This window comes from Cebidichthys violaceus, unplaced genomic scaffold (assembly GCF_023349555.1).
Source record: "Cebidichthys violaceus isolate CVI_PGR_0920_01 unplaced genomic scaffold, fCebVio1.0.p SCAF_1, whole genome shotgun sequence".
NCBI classification, from domain to species: domain Eukaryota; kingdom Metazoa; phylum Chordata; class Actinopteri; order Perciformes; family Stichaeidae; genus Cebidichthys; species Cebidichthys violaceus.
Genome location: NW_027176262.1, coordinates 2,692,945 through 2,707,944, shown reverse-complemented (window position 1 = coordinate 2,707,944; position 15,000 = coordinate 2,692,945). Strand labels below are relative to the sequence as shown.

General features: G+C 42.5%; 1 protein-coding gene across 2 annotated transcripts in view; it reads right to left on the bottom strand.

The window, feature by feature from the left end:
- LOC137869042 (chloride channel protein 2-like) overlaps positions 1–15,000 on the bottom strand; it is a 115,568-nt gene that overhangs the window by 42,662 nt on the left and 57,906 nt on the right. The window contains exons 4-11 of one of the 2 annotated variants that reach the window (XM_068706140.1): positions 12,292–12,423; positions 10,227–10,355; positions 8,146–8,279; positions 5,357–5,434; positions 2,940–2,963; positions 2,277–2,355; positions 1,047–1,172; positions 135–219 (exon numbers count right to left, since the gene is read on the bottom strand). In XM_068706140.1, coding sequence (XP_068562241.1) covers positions 135–219; positions 1,047–1,172; positions 2,277–2,355; positions 2,940–2,963; positions 5,357–5,434; positions 8,146–8,279; positions 10,227–10,355; positions 12,292–12,423 — 787 coding nt within the window. The remainder of the gene's footprint in view (positions 1–134; positions 220–1,046; positions 1,173–2,276; positions 2,356–2,939; positions 2,964–5,356; positions 5,435–8,145; positions 8,280–10,226; positions 10,356–12,291; positions 12,424–15,000) is intronic. The other variant, XM_068706148.1, reaches the window with a different exon arrangement.

The window sequence follows — 15,000 nt, the reverse complement described above, 5'->3', positions numbered from 1 at the left end:
AATTATTGATTTTTTTTTACTGTATCACTAGCAAAGCTCATATTTCATGTGCACTGACGGTGTTTGGAGCCCCGCCACATGTACGTATTTGTGAAATCCCAAAAATAATTAACCAATCGCCAGTCAAGACTCACCCAATGACGGCGAAGGCGGGAAGCTCCTGGAGGTCAAAGGGGAAGTCTAGACGGAAGCGGGTTTTAAAAAGGGCTGTGATGGTCTCTGGGGGAGAGATGAAAGAAAGCTGGAGTTAGGAAAGAGAACAGGCTGCTGCCAAAACTAATCCCCCAAAAATCACAAAAACACAAGGTCTGTACAGGTGTTACAGCAGGCAAAGTTCTGCCAATAATGGAAGGTGGAGGTGATGACCCAACTCCTAATCTCACCGAACTCCAGACCAGACAGTCTTGTAAACAGAGTGTTGGAGAAAATGTAAAAAAGTTGAGCCGACGAAGCAAATCCTGAGGAAGCCATTCGATTGGCTGAGAGTTTAAACTTAGTTTAAACTTCGCTTTGTTATCCTCATTCCACTGGTTGCATGTAAAACCCATAGACTGTGTATGAGACGTGGACGTATAGTCGTTGTGATGTCACACTTTGGTTTGTGGACGGTCGCTTTGAAGCCTTGAGTTCTGCGTTTTCAACGAACTGTCAATCACTGTGTAGCCCCGCCCCTAAATCATCCCCTACTTTATGGTCTGTTTGACTCTAAATGGACCATAATGTAATAAATGAACATCATGCTGTATTGAAGAAGACTTGAAACTAGAGATTGAGACCATAAACTCATGTTTACAATGTTTACTGAGGGAATAAATCAAGAGAGAAGTAGAGCCATTTTAGACTAGACTTCTATACAACCAGAGGAGTCGCCCCCTGGTGGACACTAGAGAGAATGTATGTTTAAGACACTTCCGCAACAAGTTGTGTGAATTGCACCCAAACCGTGGCAGTTTGACAGACCTTTATTATTGTAAATTGTAAAGGTATTTAAAATCTTTCCTCCAAACATCCATCTATAGCATTTTGAGCGCTCGAGTCCGCCTTACCTTCGTCTCTGTTCCACACAGCCAGCACTCTGAAGATGAAGGCACTGAAGGTAGCGGCGAAGAAACCTCTCCAGTAGTTTCTCACCGCAAAGAACGTGGATGTTACCTCAATACTGAACAACACACCTGGAACACACAAATATAATGGCATGCCAATCAAACGTCAACATGGACTGGTCGTAGTTTTGACCGTTGTGTACGCCACACCATGAAGTACACACAAAAGCTGATCGATAATACAATATAAAAAGACTGTAATACAGTGATAATGGCTGTTGTTGCCCTAGAAGTAGAAGGTATATTTAATATGCTATTTCAAATATGAAAACGCAGGACCTTAAATAAGTGAAATTGATATTTCTGGAGGTTCTGAATAGTTGTACAGAGGGCCTGAGGGATAAAATAAATAAAGTCTGATCTTAATTATCTCCCCCCCCCCCCACCCCTGTGTTTATAACTTAAGAGCAGATGAAGGAAAAAGGTTTTGCCAAAATATATATATTTTTTATCTGTGAAACAAGTTTTATCAGGTGAATTATTTATTTTGGTATTTTACGTTGTAATACTGGCCACAAGAGGCAGAAGTGCACCACTACCTCATGATCTAAATAAGACTAAAAGCATTCATGTTTTCTTCCAGGTGAGGTTTTAATTTACACACATTGTTAAAAACCTATGTACCTTGTGTTTAGAGAGCATGTAGATGTTTTTTTTGTCTTTTTTAGAACATGGAGTAGTTGTGCACTTCAGCCTCTTGTGGCCAAAAAGAGTATTACAACAATATACACAAAAATAATTAACAAAAGGTGAATAAAATAACTTAAAATTATTATTTTGGCCAAAACCTTTTTTGTTCAACTTGTTCTTAAGTCAAAAACAAAGGAGAATTTTTTTTTAGATCAAGCTACATACACATTTCCTTCCCCTCAAGGCTTCCATAGTATGGCATGGCAACACCAGATATGTCCCGACAGACTCCCGAGCTGTAAAAAAAAAATCTGTATGCCTATGAATAAATAAATCACTCGCACAAACGTGTGGTGTGAGATCTGTACTAGTTTATACGGAGGCCCTAAATTTAACACGGGATGATGACTATAACATCCCCCCCACTGAGTGACATAAAGCTCACTCTGTGTTATTGTACATCACATGATGTACAGTTGATATATATATATATATATATATATATATATATATATATATATATATATTTCTGTACAAACTCACCTCCTATGGGGGCGGCAAAACAGCAGCCCACTCCCACAGCGCAGGCCGCCGCCAGCATCTCGATGTTTCTCGACTCGTTCTGAAACAAACACAGAAACAGACGTGAAACATACGTGAGTATGTTATCCTATGTTTATGTTTTATCGTCTAGTTGTTTTTTGTATTTATAGTGTATTAAAATGTATTCTTCATGCGGTGAATTCTATAAATATATATCTCTAGTGTTGATATGTGTATTTTATGCTCCAGTCTAATGTATGGATAACCTGCTGCTGTAAAACAATTTCAAAAATTGGGATGAATAAAGAGCATTCATCCATTCATCTATCTATAGCTACTAGCTGGAAGAACAAATACATATGTAGACTCGGAGCACATATCAAACATTAAATAGAATACGTTGAACATACAACTGTACAATCTCTTTGAATTACAAAGCAATTTGATCACAATCACAAAGCTGATGGAGCAAAAACGAAAAACAGAAATATAAGAAGTCTTCCAAAGACACCAACTGTGTCAGGGTGGATTTTGGGATAAAAACTTGGTCTGGACACAAATATGAAGCTTTGGTTCAACTTGAATTTTTTTGCAGCGTGAAACAATGGGGGGGAATGGAACATTGACTGTGGGGCATGCTGGGTAACTGAGCGATTGAATTACCTTAATACCCACAAGACTGGGCTCCTTCAGGAAGCGTGGGAGTAAGAGACAGAGTTACTACCAAACACATACTGCCAGTACTATCTTTGAGAGATTGAACAAATGATCCGATTTTATTATATTTTATACGATTTAATCAGCCAAGTGAAAACACTTTTCATTTGATCTGATCCCGTGAACGGTGTTCTCCACGACTCTTCGTTCAGTTCAACAAGCCATTGAAAGCATGGACGCTGAAACAAAGAGCTAATTTATTTATTTCTTCTTAACAGCCCACAGGACACATCAGCATAGTGCACTTCAAAACTCTGGAGAGGACCGGGAACTGCTGCAGAGGGACACTTCCACACACTCTCAGCATTAATATGCAATACAATGCAGCACTGTGGAGGGGAGGGGAGGGGGAGGAGACAATGTGGATCATGATGATTAGAGAAGATGAAAAGGTGGATCGGCAGTAAAAGAAAATGGAGGAGATGGAGGGACAGAATGTGTTGCAGGGATGTAAACTAAAGACGTGTTTTTGTTGGCCGACCTCAGAAGTTAGCGTCACACCAACGGGGTCCTTCCATTGGCTTTTTGGGATTTTATACGATATGTTTTATTGTGCTTTATGTCCAAGGCTGTATGTGCTCCATGCATGCCTGCTTATGAGACAGTTTTCCCTTTCAGGTAAAAGTTGAGAATTCAAAATTAATTTCCCTTTTTTGTGTTTGAACTACTGATATTTTGCTTCCTATTAATTAACAGAACAAAAACAAAACAAATGATTCTATTAAACTATCAAATTCTTTAATCTATTAAATTAAAAAATCGTGTTATTCATTACTTAATAATAAGACATCTGCTGGTTCATAAATCTTCTTCTCTGCTCTTTTTATGTTGAAATGTGCTCATTCCAAAGACTAACCCCCGACAAATGATAACACATGGCTGAATGGGAGCAAATCCCTGCAGAAGAGTGGAGGCTGTACATTAATGCCCATTCGGTTTGATGTTCACCAAACGCATGTAGGCTGAACGTGCAGGTGTCCACTCATTAATATTAGAACATATTTTAGACTCTCTCATGCAGCTGATCTACAGAACAGTTTGGTTCTGTGGGATCCAGGACACGTTGAGGATGCAGCGCCGAGACTTCAAACCCTCCAACTCTTCCCAACATCTCATCCCTCAAGAGAGTCGCTCACGTCTTCAAGAGAAGAGAGAGGGAGATGAAGTCTCTCTGCCTTCACAGCTCCCGGACTATGATCCCAACGGACAGAGGAGACGGAGGAGAAGGAGAAGAGAAGGAGACGAAGGAAAGAGAAGGAGAAGAAGGAAAAGGAGAATAAGAAAAGAGAAGGAGAAGGAGAAGAAGGAAAGAGAAGGAAAAGAAGGAAAGAGAAGGAGAGCAAGGAAAGAGAAGAAGGAAAATAAGGAGAAGGAAAGATAAGGAAGAAAAGAGAAGGATAGAGGAGAAGAAAGAAAGAGAAGGAGAAGAAGGAAAGAAAAGGAGAAGGAGGAAAAGAAGGAGAAGAAGGAAAAGGAAAAGAAGAAGAAGCAGGAGACGACGAAGAATAAAATCGCTGTATTTTCTTTTTTACCACTTCTGCATCTTTTCCTCCCTGAAGATCTAAATTGCTGAGCAATAACAAACTGAACAAATATTTACTTACAAGAGATGAAATAAGTGAGGAGAACATAATAATCTGTGCACAGCAAGTTCTACACTTGTTAGCTGAACAATTAGAACTAAAGAACTAAAGCCTTCATCAGGTGCTGAAGCTCGTGTCTTATTATCTCTCGTCAGGCTGGAGTCCTGAACCGTTCGCTCTACACTCGTCTTCAGTGATTCTCTCTGTTCTTCTTTCTCCCGCTGTCATCATCTCACGTCTTTTCCTTTCTCTTTCACTCTCCTTCAAACACCCGGGACCTCTCGACCCGACTCCTCTTCATCGTTCACTCTCAACATGCTTCACCGGCTGCTTCTCCGATACATTTTTGATGATCAGCGAATTGAACTGAATTAATGTTAATCTTTATTGTCACGCATCAATCACCAAACCAAATTCCTTGCATGTGTCACGACTGAAGTCCAGTTCTACAATATTTTTACATTATTAATCGTCAATGAAAATATGACCAGAACAAAGTGAGCATCTTGAATCGTGTCCGTTGGGCTTATTGCTCTGAGCGCACGGTAACAACTGACGTCCACATTCTTAATCCACTCGGATCACGCCACATTAAAAGACCACACGGTGTAGAAGACAAGGAGATGATGAAAACATGGCGCTGAGAGTTGAGTTGGTGGTTGAAAAAGTTGCTTATGTGGTGTACATGGAACGAAGCGTATGTGGAAATGAATAACAGATAATCTAATACAAAGTTTTGCCGTTAAAACACAGGTTGGATTAATTAGATTAAAGACTTACCTCATAAATTCCTCCGAACAGAGACATGAACTTGCTGAGGAGAGCGGCGCACAAGCTGGCGATGTGTACGAACGGACCCTGACAAGACGAACAGAAAACAAGTTAACATGTTACAAGTTAAGAGGCTGTCCGTTTGTTACGTGTCACACAAGACCAGCACGTAACTTTAACAACGCACCACCAACCACCAAGACCGCAGCGAATATTAAAATTCTGGGGACGAAGTTCAGAGAGGAACCAACAGGATTAAAAGTGAGAGCATCAAATCACGCTCCCGTCAGAGGAAGAGAGAGGCTGAATCCAAACCAGAAGGGCCTGATGTGTGAGTGTGTGTGTGTGTGTGTGTGTGTGTGTGTGTGTGTGTGTGCGTGCGTGCGTGCGTGCGTGCGTGCGTGCGTGCGTGCGTGCGTGCGGAGAAGGCTTATTTTCCTCTCAGTATGTCTTCAGGCTAGGCAGGCAGTCTTTTGGGGGATGCCATACTTACCTGGAAATGTTTTTTTGCAAGAAAACACTGAGAAACTGTGATGTGCACTACATTATGCGCGCACACACGCGCACACACACACACACACACACACACACACACACACACACACACACACACACACACAGTCCACAACACATAAACAACATCTGAATAGCGAGGCTGGAGCTCCTTAAATCTCCAGATGAAAACAGTATTCTCAGTCCCTTTGGGTTTAGACCAGGACTAGAGTTAAACCCGCACAACTCTTACTCCTCCTCGCCCTGAACCTGAAGCATACGGGCTCCAGCGTGTGCCAGTCGTCGTTTGTAATTCATGCCGCAGGGATATAGGGAGCTGGCACAGGAATGAGCCGGGGAGGATTATGCTTCCCTGGGAAGTTCAGCTGTTGTAGCATGTCAGTACTGTATGCAAGTAAGATTGTATTCATACAGCACAAAGTAAGTTCTTCACTGCATGCAAAAAACGTGCATATACAGCTCTGAACAGAAAGGACACGTGTACGAGTACAGAGGACACAGATGAAGTCTTTTGAAGCGTGTGGATTTGCATATTCTGTTGTAGGATTCAACCCAGTGGCCAGATAAAACGAGGGTATCGTACGTTTCCGGAAAACCCACGGAAGTTTGTCTAAAAATGTATAAAAACAAAGTATAGCATGTAGAAAAAAGAAGAAAAAGGCTTAAAAAGTCCAAGTATAGTATGTTGAAAAAATGTCATAGTGTTGCATGTCTGAAAAAATACTCTTTGTATTTTAGTATGTTGAAAAAAGCCAAGATATTAATGAATGTTGCCTATTGATTTTTATGATGTTGCAGAGTTGGAAAAAGCAGGTTTTCACAAGCTCGTTGGATGTTTGACTGTCCAATGCCGGATTTCACGTCTGAGACAAAGTTATCAAGATCAATAAGAAGAACCTCGGTTTTGGATGGAGGAAATTCAGCGACATTCATTCCTTAATCGTCATGGCGGTTACCTATACTACCCATGACTTAACTGAAATAAACAGCAGTGTGTCGTCTGCGTAGCGGTGGTGAGAGATGAAGTGGAACCGACTACGGGGTAACATGTATACAGAGAAATGAATGTCAGTTTTACAACCTGCTCACTTTGACCCACATGGGTTTCTGATGACTGATAAGACATCAACAGACGGCTGGTGCTCTGTGCTCATTTAGCGGATGGATGTTGTGTAAGCTGAGCGTTCAAACCCGATGGCAGCTCGGTGCCAGTCTGGATTCTGTATTCAAATCACAAGCAATTTTTCTTTAATGCTGTGAATCACTGAAAATGTGTCAGCAAACAATATAACCGTTGAATATGGGTCAGCGTTTTTGAGTTTGAGGCAAGGTTGAAAATTTATTTTGCTTCACAAAGTCAGCCATAATGAGATGGTTCTGTAATGGAAACGTTTGTGTGTGTGTTGGGAGCAAACACACACACAGAAACATGAAAGCATACATGAGTCATTTCACCTCAAGTTTTTCCTCAACAAACGTTTGAGCAGCTTGCATTTTGTCTCTTGTCGTATGAGTCATGTACTGATTGATGATTGAAGTTGTCAGCTTGTGTTGTGTGTGTTTGTCACATTGTGTTCCAGCATCTTCCCATTCTGTGAGATGGCTGCATTCGAGACTACATACACACACATGGACGCATACAGTACATACAATAGGGCTGTGCCAAAATATCGATATAAATGATTATCCCAATATTGTTTTCGACGATAGCGTATTAATATGTCCACTACTTACACTTTATTTCATATGCTGTTTATGGCATCTGCATGTAAGTTAAGTGCGGTCAGAGACAAAATAAGGAAAAGAATAAAGTACGTATTTTATTTGCGGTGCATTTTAGCATTTTAAGTTAAAAAAGAATATATTGTAAGAGTTTTGCAATATGTATCGTATCACATCACACCGTGATATATCGTATCGCATCGTGATATATTGTATTGTATCGCTTTGTGATATATGGTATTGTATCATGATATATCGTTTCGTAACGAGTGTATCGTGATATATCGTATCGTGATATATTGAATATATCGTGATATACTGTATTGCTTCGTGATATATGGTATCGTATCATGATATATCATATCGTGACGAGTGTACCGTGATATATCGTATCGCAATATATCGTATCGTGATATATCGTACCGTGATATATCGCATTGTGATATATCACATCGTATCATGATATATCGTATCGTGACAAGTGTATCGTGATACATATCGTATTGTGAGGTGCTTGCCAATGTGTGTGTGTGTGTGTGTGTGTGTGTGTGTGTGTGTGTTACCTCCTTGCCCAGGGGCATGCCGCTGCCCAGAGCGCAGGTGAGGCCGATGACTTTGGCCACGAAGGTTTTGAAGGTGAGGTATTCCTTCAGCACAACTCCTCTCAGGATGGTCTTCATCTCTGGAATACCTGAGCCTGCAGAGAAGCACAGCGGGTGCTTACAGCCGACCGGCAACTCAAAGAGAAGCCAAACGCATCGAGCAACTGACTCTTTAAGTGGACACTCTAAAAGCTCACTAACACCAAAACATCTTGTTTGTTTCAACTGTACAGAGACCAGAGTGTAAGAAAGACATGTTGTAGGTTTTATGGGAAGTTATGTCTGGGGGTCATGAGAAGGAACTTCCTGGAGACTCTACTGGAAAAAAGGTGTTTCCAGTCTTTATGCTAAGCTAAGGTCACCAGCTGCTGACTGTAGCTTCATATTTAGCGCTGAGACATTAAAAGAGATATCATTCCTCTCCTCATCTAACACTCAGCAAGAAGGCAAGTAAGCATTAAACATATTTGAACAAAATGTCCAACTATTCCTTTAAGATAAACCTCATCTGGTTGAAAACTAAATTGCACGCTAATTTCAAAGAACAATAGACTATTTTTCACAATCTCATTGCAAATGGAACTACTGGATTTATTCAAATTTGGCTGCCACGGCTTTTTGGATTCAATTCAAAACTCTCTGGATAATTAATTCAGTTTGGAAATGGGATTTTTTTTTTTTTTTTGCACATTTAATTTTAGAGAACGCATTAAGTAATTACTCGTCAAATTTTTATGACATTCTACTCTGTAAAACACTTCTGTAGTTAGTAAACTCTGCAAGCAGACCGTCAGCTTCCAAGTTCCATCATTTATTATTTATCTATTGTATTTTTTTGGATGCTTCGCTACGTTTGATTCCGTAGGCTCTACGGTCTAAAGCAGTGGTGTAGTGAGGTGAAGCCTGAAAGATAAAAGGAGGATCTCACTAAAAGCAGAAGACACCTCCCGATTCTCAGGAGCTCACCCGTCTCTTTAGCCTCCGTTACAGAGAGTGACGGTAAAGACTCCGCTACACCTGCAGCAGGAAATTACTTCAGGGGCATCTGATGGGAGCGCTGCCCTGAATCCAGACTAATATCACCTGCATTTTATAAACGCTGTGATTATGTGCAGAACTCATGGAGGATTTCTCCACCCTGGGGGGGGGGGGGGGGGGGGGGGGGGGGATAAGCAGAGCCTGAAGGGGCTCAGAGGGGATTTACAGTGTGTCACTGTGTTCAGTCACACTGTGAGGCAGCGGCTACTTATTCACCCACAGTTTGCCTTTAGTTAAATCATTTCTTACGCCGCACTGTTTTATTCTATGTCACACGTGTCTTATTCTATGTTCAGCGTGTTTGTGTTTTCTATTGTCTCGGCTCTTAATTTACAGTTTTTAATTGTATTTACATGCATGCGTTGCGTTTCCGTCTTTTGATGTTTTACGTAAAGCCTCGTTGCTGGAATGTGATGTATAAATAAACTTGCTGTGTTCTGTGTTCTTTGTGCCGTATGTCAGCATGTAACAAAGACAAATATGCATCTGCAAAGACTTTAAAACAATACGTATGCTCTTGTTTATTGCCTCTAAAAATGCACTCATCATCATAATGTGTGGCCTTTTCAATTTTAATACCATTCACAGGTTATCTGTATTATTATGCATCGCTTGAAGGCGGTGGTTTGCGGAGGGATACTTTTGTTAAACTGTGAATTTAAATCAATTTGGAGCCGCTGAACAGCTTATACAGGAACTCTGTGTATTTATAAAGGTTGGGGTTTGGTAGCATGTTATCACATCTGAATGCTGTACAGTAAACATGACAGTAATACAGAGCTAACGTTAGAGGTTATTTTAAACATACAGCAGCTTAATCTAGCAGTATTATTTAACCAATCAACGTAAGTAAATGTGATTGTTTTGCCTCTTTTTAGGCATCTCTGGGTATTCACCTGTGTGTGTGTGTGTGTGTGCGTGTGTGTGTGTGTGTGTGTGTGTGTGTGTGTGTGTGTGTGTGTGTGTGTGTGTGTGTGTGTGTAGGTGTGTGTGTGTGGTCATACCAACTGCTTGGGGGGCTAGAATCTGTGTGAAGCCGGCAGAGAAGGTGATGAGGACCACGGGGTAGGTGACCCAGGCCAGATACTGCAGGAACACGTTACTGTCCAGACCGCCGTACATCCACTTCTGTGCTGTGGACACACACACACACACACACACACACACACACAGTAAGAAACACACACACATAGGGATTAATGTACATCCTGGAGAACCGTTATATAAACCGTTTAAAGACAGGACAAATGTGTGTGTGTATGTATGTGTGTGTGTGTGTGTGTGTGTGTGTGTGTGTGTGTGTGTGTGTGTGTGTGTGTGTGTGTGTGTGGTTAGTCATGTTCTGTATCCAGTTAAAAGAACTGTACACCATAACTGGAACTGACAAGACTAGGTTGGCTCCTCCTTGAGAGCACACACACACACACACACACACACACACACACACACACACACACACACACACACACACACACACACACACACACACACACACACACACACACACACACAACCTGTCATTTACTTCCACCAATCATGTTTAAGACGTCTAGCTTCCTCTTCCTGGAACGTAGAGTTGACTCATTTAGGTAAATGGTTGATGCCATAAGACGACTTCCATCCATCCCCTTGATCCACCTCGACTCCTCCTTTCTGTCTTCAACCCCTTCGTTTCCTGTATCCCTTCCTTCGTCCCTCACTTCCTCTTCCAATCGTCTCCATTTCCTCTAAACACACACGTTGTGCTTTATAACCCTCCCTGCTTCTACCCCCTTTAAGAACTTCCTTCAGCCACCACAGGCAACGCATTAAAAACTTTCTGCAGTCATTTCCAGTGAACGTCCCAAGGGCCCCGTCCCGAACGCGATCCCTCTCTGTTTACGAGCTCCTGTAGGGGCCCGGATCATTCGGAGAACGTCCCGTTGAATTGAAATATTACACGGACGTCTCCCGAGTTAAACTCACTGAACACACTGCAATAAAAAAAAAAGTTGGACGGCTCATAAGCTGCTCCGTCCAAATGAAATAAATCCGAGGGAGCCGCAGCCCGACGCCGTAAGTCAAAAAACAGGCTTCGACAGATTTACACAAAACTCCATTTGCAAGAAAAGTATAACTGGGTCCAAACAGCTGACGCATTCAGAACTGGGGTGACCATGCCTAAGTGGAGCCGCCTTTCAATCAGAGGATTGTCGGTTCGATCCCCGGCTCCTACTAGTCTCACGTCAATGTGTCCTTGAGCAAGACACTAAAACCCCAAAATTGCTCCCGTAGCTGCGTCTACAGTGTGTAGAATCTACACACCGTAGACGCAGCTAGATACTGAATTGTAAGTTTATCCAAAGCAACTTACAATTCAGTATCTAGATAGATACTGAATTGTAAGTTGCTTTGGAAAAAAGCATCTGCTAAATGACTGTAATGTAATGTAATGAAGGCTCCTCGACCCAGAAGGTGATTTAAAGTAAAATTGTAATTTGTATATGTAAGCCTTCATATTTTGTCTCATATTTTGTCTTAATGATCCTTTCCTGGTTTTATATTTGTCATCTTAAAGGCCTTCACAGGGGTCACAGGAGGTCAAGAGAGCTGAAACGTCAGCACTACGTCGATGCCAAACCTCTGAAAACGTGACGGCGCTCGTTTTTCTACAGTACAGCGAGTGCTAATGCTACATCGTGAAATACAAATCTGTGTTGTAAATGGTCAGGAGGAGAGCTAGTTGCTATGGATGTATTAAAAGAACTGGAAACCGGACCCTGAGATGGACTGACCTGATGAACGTACACGTGTTTCGACGTCTTCATCTCTGGTATGGTGACATCTCTAGAGTTGACCTATTCCTATTCTCCAACCTCTCATCCCTTCCTCCCTGTCTGGGTCCATGTGTCATCAACACCTCCTTGACCTCCTCATTCCTAACAATGCATCCTTCTCTTCTGAACTCACCTGCCTTTGCCTCCTGCTCATTCGTCAACTCTCTTTATGCTCCAAACCAAAAAAGGTACAAATTCCAATCCCTCCTTCCCTCCCTTCCTCCCTCCCTTCCTCCCTCCCTCCTTCCCTCACCTTGTAGACAGATGGCGATGCAGAAGTCCACCACCCAGCTGACCAGGGCCATGAGGAGTCCCAGCAGGATGAGGAAGATCCAGTCCTCCCCGACCCGCGAGATCAGGAACTTCTGACAGCGAACCGTGCAGACTGCAGGGACACGAGGCAACACGTCAGGGACCACAAAGAAACACAAGAAACTACATTACCCAGAAATGAATTCATTAAAGCCGGGCTGGACAGCCAGCTACTTCTGATGTGAAGAACTTTTAGCAGAGCCGAGTGCGTCCAGCAGAGGTTCTGACACTTTGTTAAGAGGACACGTCACCGTATGGACCACAGGAATCCACTACACTTAATGCATGTTAAAACACACGGAACATCAAAGTCACAGCAGATGGAGGCACTACAAAGCAACACACACACACACACACACACACACACACACACACACACACACACACACACAATAGTACACACACACACACACACACGTAGACCACTGCATGAAGCACGATCAGATCCGCTTTACTCACCTGCAAGCAAACAGGAAACTCACGATTAACACGCTGCATAAAACTCAGCACGACACACACACACACACACACACACACACACACACACACACACACACACACACACACACACACACACACACACACACACACACACACACTTGACTAATTGCTGGAACAGAACATGAGTTCCATGGTGACTCATCAGGACGTTCATATCATAACTCATAATGCCTCTTGTTCAGGTCGGATGAGAGCGTCAGGGTGTCCCTCACACTAATCTCTCTCTCTCTCTCTCTCTCTCTCTCTCTCTCTCTCTCTCTCTCTCTCTCTCTCTCTCTCTCTCTCTCTCTCTCTCTCTCTCTAACTCCATGTTTATCCTTTTATCTCCAGCATATAGAACACATGTTCATGTAAACTACGTGTTATTAGTTTTGTCAGCAGTCTTTTGCATTTTAAGAAGACCCATCCACTTTTCCTTCAACATGCCAAGATGGCAGAAAAAGAAGAGGTATTATTCTCTTCATCTGTAGTTTTCAGGGAACTGTTCCTTTAAGTCAAGTAAGAAAAGACGGTTTTACTCGACATTTTCTCTGCAAACGCCTCCGTCAGAAAAAAAACAAACAGTCAATACGAAGCTTCAAATTGTGATATAATAAAACACTGTTTGTTGGAAACAGATTCTGTAAAATTCTGCGCAATTAGGAAGCCATGATTGACTCGGCTGAGACCAACAGTCATGTGACCAAACTTGGACTGAAGTCCAGGCAGCAGAGAGCACTGATAACACTTGTACACACTTCTTTTCTATGATTCCTGGCTTTGTAACTGTGTTATTCTGCACTACAGACGTGTTTCTCTCTACTTCTAGTCCTGGTGCTGTTTCCATAGAGGAGCTGGACTTCCTGAAACTGAAACTTCCAAGCAACTAAATTTGAAGGAAACTCTCAGAACTTCCCCTTACGGTTAAGACAGGATCCCGGTAAACGGTAAGAAGTTATTCATGAAGCCTCCCGGCTCTGAGAGTGACACACAGGAGGACCTTCATGAGGAGAAGACGGCAGGACGATGAAGAAGAAGAAGAAGAAGAAGAAGAAGAAGAAATATCCTCCAAGCGCTGAATGACGGAGAGCGAATGAACCGCTGCAGATGAGAGGATGTTTGTGGTCGTTGCCATTAGAGACGCTCTCATCACAACAACGCTACGACCCCAGATACAGCGCTGCTGGAGCTGATGAGAGCTCAGAGAGTAACGGTGACACAAATGACATTTTACATTTACAAAAATATATATATTTATATTTATATATTTATGAAGTGGAGGCGAGACTGACACCTCTGTTTGACTGACAGACGGTGTCATGCAGATACACACTTACGTGCGCACATTCCCCCCCAATCAACACCTCCAGGAGCTGTCTAACACACACACACACGCACACACGCACACACACACACACACACACACACACACACACACACACACACACTTTTGCTTTTTCCACAAACAGATATGTGACACGTCTAAGAAAGAAACAGGCTTCGTGCATGTGTATATTTAGATTGTGTTTCTAAATATGTGTGTGTGTGTGTGTGTGTTCTCACCCACGGGCCCGTCTGTGTTCTTGGACCCCTTCTGTCATCCAGACACTAGTCAATGTAAATGAGCCTTTGTGTGTGTGTGTGTGTGTGTGTGTGTGTGTGTGTAGACATGACTTCTTATTTGTTGTGCTTCTAAACATGGTGTGTGTGTTTTTGACTTTTTGTGAGATGTAATTTAGTTGTCTCTTAATAGCTTTCTCTGCAGCACACACACACACACACACACACACACACACACACACACACACACACACACACACACACACACACACACACACACACACACACACACACACACACACACACACACACACACACACACCCTGCAGACCGGTTGCTGAATTTATTCTTCATGGCATGCAATAAGCAGCATGCTAGTTCCCAATCACTCTCATTCGCCTTGTGACTCACCCTCTGCTCCACTCTCCCCTTTCATCCCTCCCCTCCCTGATCCAATCACCCCTCGCTCCCTCTCTCCTTCTTCTTCTTCTACTGCTTTCTGCTAATCACATTCAACCCCTGACTTTACTCTCATCTTCTCCCTCTCAGGCCTTATCTGCTGCCCTCCACTCGCTCCTTTCTCTCCTCTCTCTCTCCCTCTCTCTCTCTC